General features: G+C 44.2%; 1 protein-coding gene across 17 annotated transcripts in view; it reads right to left on the reverse strand.

Moving 5' to 3' along the window:
* MCC (MCC regulator of WNT signaling pathway) overlaps nt 1–13,121 on the reverse strand; it is a 349,930-nt gene that overhangs the window by 113,791 nt on the left and 223,018 nt on the right. For all 17 annotated transcript variants that reach the window (XR_012001147.1, XR_012001148.1, XR_012001146.1 and 14 more), the window contains one exon: nt 5,897–6,039. Coding sequence is in view for 12 of the 17 variants with exons in the window: in XM_072756471.1 (XP_072612572.1) it covers nt 5,897–6,039 (143 nt within the window). In the remaining 5 variants the exon portion in view is untranslated. The remainder of the gene's footprint in view (nt 1–5,896; nt 6,040–13,121) is intronic.

The following is a 13,121-nucleotide window of genomic DNA, read 5'->3' on the forward strand; positions in this document are numbered from 1 at the left end:
CCATGTACACACATCTGTGTTCTGCTCTATGGCAACACCCAGAATCATTTGGCCTCAGAGTGTTGTTTTCTAAGATGGAGGTCTGCAAAATCTCAATGAACAACAAACACTCTGCTATTAAGCCAGATGCTGTGACGGTACAGCTGCTCCCTAAATTCTCCCATCAGCACTAGAGACTTCGAAGGACTGCAGGAAGCAGAGCACACTAACCATAGGCATGTTTCACTATTTAGGCAGAGGCATGTAAGAGCAAAGCCCTCCAGAGGCATAGGCACCAACCACAGCAACAATTGATTAGCTGTGTGGCCTTGGACAAGTGACTTGACCCCTCTGAACCCTGTTATCCCAATTTTATGGATGGGGAGCTTTACTGGGCCTCTTTTCAAGGCTGAGAATTAAACAGGAGGAATGCATGTAAATACTTGACACAAAGTAAATAAGGAAAATATGTTACCTATCATTGCTGGCCTCTCTTAACTAGAGCTCTTTGCCAAATTGAGGGGAAAAAAGTTCCAAGCCACGATTCCTTCCTACCTTGTCTTTGTCATTTATTTACCTTTTCCTCCCAAACTGTGACCAGGTTTGAACAGAGCAACTTCTTCTAAGATGCAGTGTGACACTGCCCTGATCCTTCTCCTTCCTAGGACTGGTTAGGTGAGTCAAAGCACTTTCTAAATTGCTGGTTTACTCCTTCAAGGCCTGAGGACAGTGCCCAGGAGCCAGCTTACTGAAGGGGCAGCCAGACTCTGATGCGTGGGGTTTGAAAACAATTGACAAGTGCTTTCTGATGAACGGAATAGATTGGACTAACTCCAGCTATCTTAACTGAAGATCAGCAAATATAATGCAAGCAAACTCAAGCAAAATCCAACTCAAGAAAAACCTTTGGGTGGATAATGCAAGTTTGCAAATATAGCAACCATAATGAAATGGTTGCTTTTTAACGATTTCCTATAGTGGTGTTATATATGGAAGCTTTTTGCCCTATTGAAGCAGTTTAATTGGAAAATGGCAAAGGAGTAAGAAGAGGAAGACACACAGTTTTGATGAGCACACACACGACTTGGAGGGGGGCGCTGCACTCCACAGCAGCATTGATGCACCCCTCCCTCCTGGCCGTCCTGTGCCTGCCCTCCTTGAGAACCCTCCCTGGGGACCTGGCAGGTGCAGGCCCTCTGCCTCCTGGGCTCTCCTCCTGCCCCTGCTCTTTCCCTGCATCACTTCCACCCATCCCCCAGCTTTCTGCTAGATACAACCTCAGGGATGGATTCACCAATGTTCCTGCCATCCTCCCCTCCACCCAGGGTGCTGCTAGAAGCCCCTGTCCACCTCTTGGTGTGGTCCTTACCCCACCATGGTCATCACTCCCTGTTTGCCTGTCTGCATCCTCCAGAGAACTGTGAGCTCCAAGACGGCATTCACTTCTACTCGGCATTTGGTGCCTCCTCTGTGCAGATGCCATTACAACTGGCAAACAGGATAGCTCTAATCCCTGCCTGCACGGGGCCTGCATCCTAGATTCTAGTGGGAGGGACCAGCTACAATGAGTATATACGATAAAATAAATGCACACACAACGTACCCAGGAAGTGCTAAGTGTCGAGAGAAGAAATGAAGCCAGAAAGGCAGGATAGTGCCTGGCAGTGAGGAAAGGCCATAGTGCTCAACCAGGGCCAGAGGAAACCTCGGATGGGCTCAGGGAAGGAGCACTTCAGCAAGGAGGAGCAGTGAAACAAGACAAGCCAATTGGGTGTGAGGGGCAGCGTGGAGGCCAGTGTGGCCAGAGCTGGGAGTAAGACAGGGATGGGAGGGCGGTGGGGACGGTGCGGCCCAAGATGGGGGATGCCAGTTCTGTGGGGGCCTACAGTCCACAGTCAGGAGTCGGGATGTCACTCTCAGTGTGATACATGGGAGTGGGAGTGTATAGCGATCCGTGGGCAGAGCCTGTGTCTCCTACCCCCAGTCCCTTGCATAGCACCCAGTGAGTTGTTGAATAAATGAATCAAGGCCACTATGTGGGCAGAGAACACATACAGACATTGGACAGATGGGGTCCCTTCCCTCCAAGAGCTCCGTCTCATTGGCAGAGATACTATCACTGGCTATAACGAACATATATTTATAATGAGGAAAAGGATGGACAGAAAGGATTTGAGATTCATAATTTGGGAAAATGAAGCCAGCTCCTAACACAGACAGGCAGACACCAGCCCCCAGTAGATGGCCTGGGTTACTGAGTGCTCTGTTAGGAGCCCCAGGCAGTCCCACAGTAAAGATGCCCTGCCCATTTAAGTAGGTTTATCCCTCTACTCCCCAGCCTCACTTGATTGAGAAAATTTATTGGTGTGTGGGGCAGATATTTCATAAAGTACACTTTCAGAGACATGAATGGAGGGATCAGTGTGGGTGTATCTCTTTGCTTTCGGAACTTCTTGGCTGTCTGTACCTTTTCACTCCCGAGGCTGGAAGGCAAAGTCCAGAAGCCTGGGGCCACCAGGGTTAGAGACTGCGACGCTGGTATGGCAGCATGTGGAACCTGAGCCCACAGCTGGGATAGTCCTAGGAAGTTGCGTGTGTTCTAACTTAGGGCCCGAGATACACAGGTTCAGGTGATTTTCAGAGAGGCCGTTTCAGCTTGAAGCCAAGAGCCTGAGGACCAAGGAGGTGTCTCCAATCCTCACTCCATTTCTGTTGGGATCATATAGGTATCAGTATACAGCTCTCAATGACTTTGCTGGCTTTAGCACCAATCCATCCTGCTGACCCCTTCCTTTTTAGAGCTTTCTCTGCCCCACTGACTTCTCAGACATGGCTCTCCTTGTTTCCTCCCTACAGCTCTGGCTGGCTCACTGCTGGATGGACTTGCTGACTGCTTCACTTGTTCATCCCAGCAAACATCTCTGAACATACAGTATGTGCCAGGCCCAGTGGTGGGCTCTGGGCTCTGGGGATCTGCTAGTAGATATACATACTTCTGCCCAGTGGAGTATAGTGGGATAATCAGTCAAGCAAATAACTAGAAATACATCATTTAAAATTTAAATTTGAGGGCAGCCCCCGGTGGCTCAGCGGTTTAGTGCTGCCTTTGGCCCAGGGCGTAATCCTGGAGACCTGGGATGGAGTCCCACATCAGGCTCCCTGCATGGAGCCTGCTTCTCCCTCTCTCTCTCTCTCTCTCTCTCTCTCTCTCTCTCTCTGTCTCTAATAAATAAATAATCTTTAAAAAAAATTTTCAATTTGATGCAAGGAGACAAATGGGGCAGTGACAGAGTCAACACAGGAACTGGTACAGACTGGCATTCATGAGATGCTTTCAAAGGATGTGCATTTAAACGGAGACTACAATGAGAAGCATACCCTTTGCAGGAGCTCTGCCAGGTCTCTCTTTGGCTGGTGGCCCCCAAGGCTCAGGCCCCAGTTCTCTGCACTCCTCACTCTATCATGGCCTCCAACTGCTTCGGTGACTGTCTGCACATAACCCTGTGTCTCCTAACTGCTTTTCTTCAGCCTAGACCTTTCCCTCTTGGCTTCTTATGTCTACCTGCTGCCTTCTGAAGCATCTCCACCCAGATACCTCAAGACACCACAAACTTATGTCCAAACAAAACACAGGAGCTACATCCTGCACTCCCACTCCCTCAAAACAAAACAAAACTCAAGCAAAACCACCTTTTTTTCCTGTGCTCTGGTGTTGGCACTCGGCAGCACTGATCCAGACACTTTAGGGAACATTTCCACACATACTTCTTTTCCCCTCTGTTTCTTTTTTTTTTTTTTTTAATTTTTATTTATTTATGATAGTCACACACACACACACAGAGAGAGAGAGAGAGAGAGAGAGAGAGGCAGAGACACAGGCAGAGGGAGAAGCAGGCTCCATGCACCGGGAGCCCGACGTGGGATTCGATCCCGGGTCTCCAGGATCGCGCCCTGGGCCAAAGGCAGGCGCCAAACCGCTGCGCCACCCAGGGATCCCCTTCCCCTCTGTTTCTAATCTTTCAGCAGATCTTGCCAATTTTCCATCTTTCTAAATCTTAACCACTGCCACCCTGATCCTAGTCCACCAAGATTTTGGCAATGGTTTCCTAGCTGGCCTCCCCCAATCATTCTTGATCCACTGATTCTCTTTATTACAGAATGATGATTCAAAATGCAAACCTGATCCTTTCATCCCCATCCTTAACTACTAAAATCTTTTAGTGGCTTCTTTTTTTTTTTTTTTAAGATTTTTATTTATTTATTTATTCATGAGAGATATATATATAGAGAGAGGCAGAGACACAGGCAGAGAGAGAAGCAGGCTCCATGCAGGGAGCCCAATGTGGGACTTGATCCAAGGTCTCCAGGATCACACCCTGGGCTGCAGGCGGTGCTAAACCGCTGCGCCACCAGGGCTGCCCCTTTTAGTGGCTTCTTGTGCATGTTTGACTAAAGGTTAAATTCTCTAACATGGTCCATGAGATCTTGCATGCTATGGCTCCTGTCTACCTCTCCATCCTCCATCTCACACCTCTGGGCCCTCCATACATGATGATCTCTTGTTATCTCCTTGAATGCATCTACTTCCCCCACCCTCCCCTGAATGCATCTCCTCCTTTATCTGGTAAATTCCTATTTACCCTCCAGCTCTCAGTTCAAATGGCACTTCCTTGAGGAAGCTCTTCTAGAATCTTAAACTGAATCAAAGTTAAAAAAAGGAAAGTTAAAAAGGAAACTCTTGTGGTACTCCGTTCCTTAATGTTATAGCACTTTCATAATTAATATAAACGTGTACTACATTAAAGTCTCTTTCCAACACAATTTTAGGTTCTAAGAAAGTTACACTATGTTTACGTCTCCTTCTAATTCTTCCTCTATCACTTCCCTACATTTCCTAAGATACGGTACTCCTCCATCTTCTGACTCCACAGCCTTTTGACCACAGAGATCTCCTTACCTCATAACTTCAAAGTCTTTATCCTCAACCCTAATCTCACCAAAGATTAGGTGAGTTAAGCAGTTAAGCTTAGGTGAGTTAAGCAGTTAAGCATCTCCAAGTGGACCTGTGGTTTTGCAACATTTCGTGGGTTGACTGCAGCCCACAGCAGAAGCGACTTATTACACACACACTCTCTCTCTCTCAACAAATAATTTTCATGAAGTAGTACTGCCATTTTTTTTTCCTAGTCGATTTCACTTAGAAAATATTTTTCATTGAATCCCAAGACCCACTAATAGGTCATGACCTGCAGTTTAAAATACACCATGCCAAGTATTCCTGGATGGACATTTCTCTACAACCTCAAACATAATATATTTATTTCCCAACTCATTTCTCACGAAACATCCTTACTAAGAAATATGATCATTCTCTTAGTCACTCAGAACCAACATGTTAGAGTCATTTTGGATTCCTTCTTACCCAAAAGTTGCTAAAACCTATTGGCTCCCCCACCACAACGTATCACCACCCATTCCATCCTTCCCATTCCTGCCATTACAGCTCAGATTTCACTGTAACTTAGAACACTAAAATAGCCTCATCAGCTGGTTCCCCATCTCCAGAATTTTCAAATAGAGGTGATGTACATTTGAATCTCAAACATCAAGGCAAAAAGCTAATTCACCTCTTTAGTTCCAACAAAGTAACATGTAAGGGACTCAGATGGATGTGCTTTCATCTACTCATCCAACTCCTTGACTTGTGAGTACCATCAAGGATACAAAATGCTTATCAACAGAATCCTTGCTTAAGAACAATCATCACTAACAGTATGAGGCTATAATGAAAAGAGTTAAATCTTATTGACTAAATTTGACTTGACTAAATTTTAATTCAGGCTGCCTCATATTTCTAAAATTCCCATTACAATCTGGAAACCAAACTCTGGCTTCGTACAATGGCAGGCAGACTCACCCATGTCAGCAGTGACCATGGTGGATTGGTTTTCGGGGATGGAGACAGAGGTCTGGTCTTGGTCCATGCTTCGAGAGTCTTCGTTGACCTCATGTTGGCTCTGGCTGAGTTCTGACCGCAGTTCTGAGTACTCATCTTCCTCCCTGAGGACAAAGAAGAGTCAGTCACCACTGACAGAGACAGATGACGAATTCCCAGAGAATATGACTTCTAGGACAAGAAAGAATTCAGAAAAGAAACAGATCTGTTTCCCCTACCTTCCTCAGCGTATCAACTAGGACTCTTTTCAGACCAAATGAAGTCAGTCACCTCTATGGTCAAAGGTTGCTCCTGTATCCACATACATACTCATACACTGAACAAGATCCACTTAACAGTCTACTAGAAACTTTTTCACTTTTAAGAGTTCTTGAAGAAATTAGATTTCTTTGCCTCCTCAAATTATGGTGTGAAAAAGAAGCCAAGACTTGAGAACTGGTCTGAGTACTAAAGTTCCAGTGAGCAAAATAAGCAGGAGTCTGGTGCATAGGAATGTCACATCCCATCACCTGGACAGTCTCCATGGTGGACTTTCTCCTTGGAAGAGGATGTAGGGAGGCGCTGGAGCTGGAGCTACCAGAAAACCGGCACCTCACCTGTGCAGATCAAACTGGCTACTTTGAGAGGTATGTCTGGTAAATACTACTCTTACTTTCCCTCAACCAAGTCAGTGGAGTAAAGAGATAGGAAAAGTGGATGGGGAAAGAGAAAATGGACAGTGAGTGAGTGCAGCCCACTCAGTGGTCTGTTTCCATCAGTCAGCACTTCTAACAGGAAGACAACACTTAAATGCTGCCATGTTGTTTACACACACACACACACACACACACACACACACACACACACATTCTCATCCCTTCACAGCCCTTCTCAGTCCCTCAATCTTTTGGTCCCTGAATTAGCTATGGGCAAGTGAAGGAAATTTATTATTTAAGATTTTATTTATTTATTCAAGACACACACAGACAGAGAGAGAGAGAGAGAGAGAGAGAGAGAGAGGCAGAGACAGGCAGAGAGAGAAGCAGGTTTCATGCAGGGAGTGGAACTCGATCCTGGGTCTCCAGGATCACGCCCTGGACTGAAGGCTGTGCTAAACCGCTGAGCCACCGGGGCTGCCCAAGTGAAGGAAATTTAATATTGCAGTATGTCTTTCAAAATGTGTGCATACCTCTTCCTCACACCACCATCATCACTACACACACACTGGACACCTACATGGAGAGGGCAAAATAAGCCCCCTGTGAAGCATTTATTTTACAAATGAGCCAGAAGAGAAAACTGTCAGGGGGGTCACCTGGGTGGCTCAGTGGTTGGTTGAGCATCTGCCTTGGGCTCAGGTCGTGATCCCGGAATCCCGGGATCAAGTCCCACATCAGGCTCCCACAGGGAGCCTGATTCTCCCTCTGCCTGTGTCTCTGCCTCTCTCTGTGTGTCTCTCATGAATAAATAAATAAAATCTTAAAAAAAAAAAACTGTCAGGAGATTTAACTGAGAGTGGAAAGCCCATGAATGTTTGTGAAGAAAGCCAGGAAGAGAAATCCTTCAGATTGGCATTCACTTAAAGTTGTTGACACCAATGGGGCAGAAAGTCTACAGTTTTGGGTTTGGGGTAGACCCAGATGGTGACATGTGACCACTGGAACTTGGGGAAGAGGCAACTGCCATTTTAAGCTGGGCAAACACATCTATAAATTAAAGAATGTGAAGAACTCTCCAGAGTTCTTAGTTTTCTCAGGAAATCAACATCCTCTCAGGGAAGGAATTCAGCTGAGCCACTGCTTTATAAGGTGTTTTTAATAAAAGCCATCCAGAAATCGGGGGAGATCTTATGTAGATATTAAGCCCCCAGACATGCAAAATATGAATTAGAATGGGAGTGGAAGGCAAAAAATATATATAGGTTAATCTTCTATGAATAAGTTAATTATTAGACACCTGCAAAGCCAACAATAATTAGGTTTAGGAATGAAAACAATTAAAAAGTACCTTAAGAGTAGCTTTTTTGGTCTAGAGGGTAATTGTGCCCTGATACACCAGCTCTCCTTTCAATCAGCAGTTAAAAATCTGATTGTAGTTAATGGGAGGTTTTGTGATGAATAAATTACCTTTGTTGCAGGGCCAACGTAATCAGCTTCAGCTTGGCTGAGACTGTTTCACAGCCAAGAAAGCCAGATAAATGCTGCTGTATCTCTGGTATAAATGGCATTTGCAAAATTGTTAATAGCCACCTTAAACCCTCCTGGCTTGACAGTTTCCAAAACATACAGGGTCTGCCAAATCTCATGCTTCGTAAGGAATTACTTCTGGGGATTATTAGGATGAATTTTATATAGCAGTGAATAGGGAAGGGTAGGAATAAGAGACTTGATTGTAGGGGCCATTCCTTGCTGAGGTCAGAATACAATCTGCAGGACAATTGCACCACACTAGAAGCGTTATGTTGGGCGGAAGACCTTCAGGGTCATAAAATGCAAACTAAGGATACTTGGTCAATGTATTCGAGCACCAAAATAAGAACAGGAAAGCAAAGACCAGATGAATGCTATCTTCCAGGAGTCAAATATGTTCACAACTAATTCTAACCTAAGAAACATGCTGTGTGTGGACACAGGGCACAGGGGCTGCAGGTGAGCAGCAACCAGGAAGACTTTCTGGATGGAGCAGCACTCCAGAGACATCCCAGGCAACTAGAGTTTAGATAAGTCTTGAGGGTGGAAGGGCACAAGCAAAGACTCAGAGGAGCCTTTGAACACGAATGAGAAAGAATGGAGAGGAATAAGCGGTAGGTATAGCTGAAACCAAATAGGGTGCCCAATGTAACACGAGGCTGGAGGCTAGAGGGGCACTTGAGCCACTTGCTGAGTGGACATTTTTTGATCAGAAGGAGAATTTACTGTGTCAAAGGAAGCGAACATGAGTTAGACAAAAGAATGGGAAATAAAATGATGAAGTCTAGGAATTCAGGGGAAGAAGTAAGTGTCGCCAAAGCTCTTATATAAAAACAGGGAAAACAAGCAGCTGTGGAAGTAGGGGGAGCGCAGGTCTCTGTTCCTGGCCCCAAAGGGAAGGGCTGAACCGAGAATACACAATTTCTGGCTGAGATTCCTCCTTATGGTAATTACACTGAATATCAGAGTACAAACAACTCACATAAACAGAGTAAACAGTAATTAGAGGCAGACAACAACCCTGAGAGATCAGGCAGGATTCTGTACCACAGAGAATGAGGCAGAAAAATGGTTAAACTGAACTGAAATACTGAAGTACGTGCAACCTGCTGTTTCTCCTACTGACTTTGGTTAAAAAATTCAGAGTTGCATATCCTTATCATCTCCTGAACATCATAATTGGCACAATCCCTGAAAAGAGGCTAGAATCTGGGACTGAGAAAGAACAAAAGCCAGTTCTCGCCAGGGCCTTCTGTAAGCTGATGGGTCCATCTGTGGTCGCAGTATATGCACGTATAAAAATCGGTGCTCAGCGTATTCCCTACATCCAGAGCGACGGAATGAGAAGTCAAAAACATTCTACCAGTCCCAGCGGTTACACAAAAGCAAGAACGTGAGGTGGGAAAACACTTTCATGGTAAAGATGTCCAGCTAACAACACAGCATCAGCAACTCAGCATGACTTTCTCTTGTGTACACAGTAACTCTTGGCAAACGATAACTTACTTCTTTGGGAGGAAAAAAGCTTTCTCCAAAGTACACCAGTTGCTAATGCTGCTGATGTGAAGGGAGAAAACATGAAAAGATCCAAGAAGTGATCATTGTAAGCCAAAAAAAACCCCAGAAACTTGATAAACTGATAACTGTTGGTAATCATACACCATTGTGATAGTTTCATAATCACGGAATTACAAAGTTCTCAGGTGTTTCTCTTTGGAGGATAAAGAATAATCTCACAGGATTCTAAATGTACCTTATTTTATTCACATAGATGCATTTGTGAACTGCTTCAAATTGCTCTTGTGGCAATGATTAGTGCTTGCTACTAGCTTAAATGACAAAACAAAAGAAAAATGCTCGCACACAGGCAGGCATTAGATTCTACCCACCACCTATGTAACTAGCAGTGGCTGACTGGCAGAGATCTTAGAGTTTATCAAAGCAGGGATCAATACCTTTAATTTACAAATAAGATAAGTGAAGCTTAAAGAGGCAAGTGATTTACCCAGGATTCTGCAACTAGGAAGTGGTACAGCCTCATTCCTAAATTTAGGACTAATGAAACAAGTCAAATATGGTGATCTAAGGAGAAAATCTGGTTGTTGTTGTTGTTGGCAATTATTTTTATTTTTATTTTTTTAAGATTTTATTTGAGAGAGAGAGAGAGAGAGAGAGAGACCACACACAAGCAGGGGGAGCAGCAGAGGGAGAGGGAGAAGCGAACTCCCAGGACCCTGGGATCAGGACCTGAGTCAAAGGCAGATGCTTAACCCACTGAGCCACCTGGGTGCTCCTGTTGACAATGATTTCTAAAAATTCCTTCTCATTACTGGCTAGGGGTGACATAATCTTATCCAAAAAGGGAAGAGTCAATAAAAGGATAATTCTTTTCCTGCTTTCCAGACCTCAAGCTGAAGCACAATAGAATCAGTAATATTTGATAGAAATTATTGACAGAAAATATTGATACAAATATTTGTACCAATATTACTTCCTTAGCAATCCCTATGTATATTTTATTTGGCATGCACACTCATGCCTTGTCACTGGACTGATTTGTGAACAAGACGCAGATGGACACCTGCCTGCCTGCCTGCCTGCCTTGGAACCCTATGTTTAGCTAACCCAGCCTACCTGATCTGGTGGGAGTTTAGTTGAACCACAATTCTTCCTTACAAATGAAAGAAGACTTGCCCTGAAATGCCATAAATCTTTTACAGAACAAAGATTTTTTTTTAGATACATTGAGGAAATGTATTCTCTCAATTCTCTTAGAGTATCTAAAGCAGGAAATCAGTGATAAGTCTGATTCTTCCTGCAATTCCACCTCTCTTTATTTTTCCATCTACCACAAAGGAAGATCAGACTAAGCTATGAATCTTTTGGGGGCAAATGGAAAGGTCAGGCTCATGATGCAGGCATGAGATTTTAGAGACCGGATTACATTAGAGCAGACAGAGACTTTGCATATCATTTTTGTTGCCAAATGAGCATTTTGCAGACAAAGAAGCAGAAGGGTAAAGTGCCAATGCTGAAGGAGGTAACTCAGACAGGAGAGGTCAGTGCTGTAAGGCTGCAGCCATTCAAGGTGAAAAGGGAGGGAGAGCCCAGAGTCAGAGCCCAGTCTGAAGGTGAATCGTGGGGACAGAAGAAACATTATAGGGTCATAGAAGTTCAAGAAAAACACACCAGAAGGAAGATTTGCAGGCAAATGCTACAGAAAAGGACCAGAAACAAGAAAAGGTCACTGGATTTTTCAGTTAAGTCATTAATGATTTTCAAAAAGGTATAGCAGCTTAGGCTGCTATAACAAGTCACCATAGACTAGATAGCTTAAGCAACAGGATTTTATTTTCTTAGTTCTAGACTTTTGTTCCAAGACCAAAATCAAGGTCTGCACAGTCAGTTACTGGTAAGGGCTTTCTTCCTGGCTTACAGATGGCTGCCTTGTCACTGAATCCTCATACGCAGGGAGAGAGCGTGGGCTGCGAGCATGCCCTCTGGTGTCTCTTCCCATAAGGGTGCTCACTACGCCTTCCATGCAGTCCCCACCCTCATAAACTTAACCAAACAGAATTACTTTCCAAAGGCCCCAACTGGAGATGCTATCATATTCAGGGGTAGGGCGCCAACATAGGAATTTTGAATTTGAAGACATAACTCAGTCTTTAGTAAAAGGAGCTTCAGCAAACTGTTGCACTCAGAAGCCAGACAGCAGTAGGCTAACAAATGGGAAATGAAGGAGAAAACATGACTACTCATGAGAGCCGGCAGTGAAAGGGTGATGTTATGAGAGTAGCTTTTGGGCAAAGAAAATAATCTCTTTGGGAAACAAAGAACTCATGTTTAATTTGCTTAGAAATCCAAGAGTACCCCCGGCCCTGTTCCAAAGTGAGCTACTGATGTATTTTTCCATCCTCCCCATTCTATTATATAATCTTCCCATGTTAGAGGAGCATTTTAAAAAAGCCACCCATAACATACAGTTAAGTGAAAAAGCATATATTACAAAACACTGTTTGTATGATCCAATTTATTTAAAATATTCATGAATACAATTTTTTAGAAGGCCATATATACAAAATGTTCAGTATTTATTCCTAGGAGATGGGATTTAGGATGCATCAAGCAGGGTTTAGTTAGGAACATAATCTACAGTGGATGTTTCAAGTAGAAGAGATTTAAGTCAGGCAGTTCCATGCTTGCATAACTGGGAGGACCAGAGAAGCGTGGGTAGAGGCCACCAGGAGCTGTCAGATTTGCCATTGCAGCTGTGAACCCCTCAAAGGTCAGGAAACTGTCGTTGCCTTCACACCTGTCCACAGCTCCTGCTCTGAAGTGCTAGACCTCACACCTATGAAAGTTTCTACATCAGCTGCCATCATGATCTGAGGAACAATGGCTCCCACCTTCCTTCTGCTTTCCAAACCTATTCGAAGGCACCTCACTGGCAGAACCAAAACTATATCCAGCACCCAACTGTTAATCTGGGAAGTAGTTCCAAGGGTCTAGCCCCTTTAATTCTGGGGAGAATAAAGGGGTGGGAATGGTACTGGGTGCTAGATAACATGTCATAGGCCACCTCTCTGGCTGCTCAACAACCATACCCATCCTCTCACACACACTGAAATTTCCAAATTGCAATAGCAATGACACCAAGCTTCGGTAACTATCCCTCATTCGAATGTGAATGGACTCACCTTCTCACCAAAATGGCAGACCCTAAGTCCCACCAGTTATTGTATCCATTGTCAGGCAATCACTTCTCTTCTAGTTCAGTGGCAAATCCACCTAGATATCATCTAACCTAACCACTAGATGAGTTTCACCAATACCAGATCATCTAATATAACAGGAGAAATTAAGAAGCTAAAAAGGAAATTGAATCTATGCACAAATAAGCACAAAAATATGCACAGTCTAGCCATCCTTTCTGGCTATGAGGCTATGGTTGATGTTTCTGACTTCCTTCTTCCACTAGGAAATCCCTATTTCCTTTGTGTTTGGCCAGCACCTTA

The sequence above is a fragment of the Vulpes vulpes genome, chromosome 4 (genome assembly GCF_048418805.1).
Source record: "Vulpes vulpes isolate BD-2025 chromosome 4, VulVul3, whole genome shotgun sequence".
NCBI classification, from domain to species: Eukaryota; Metazoa; Chordata; class Mammalia; order Carnivora; family Canidae; genus Vulpes; species Vulpes vulpes.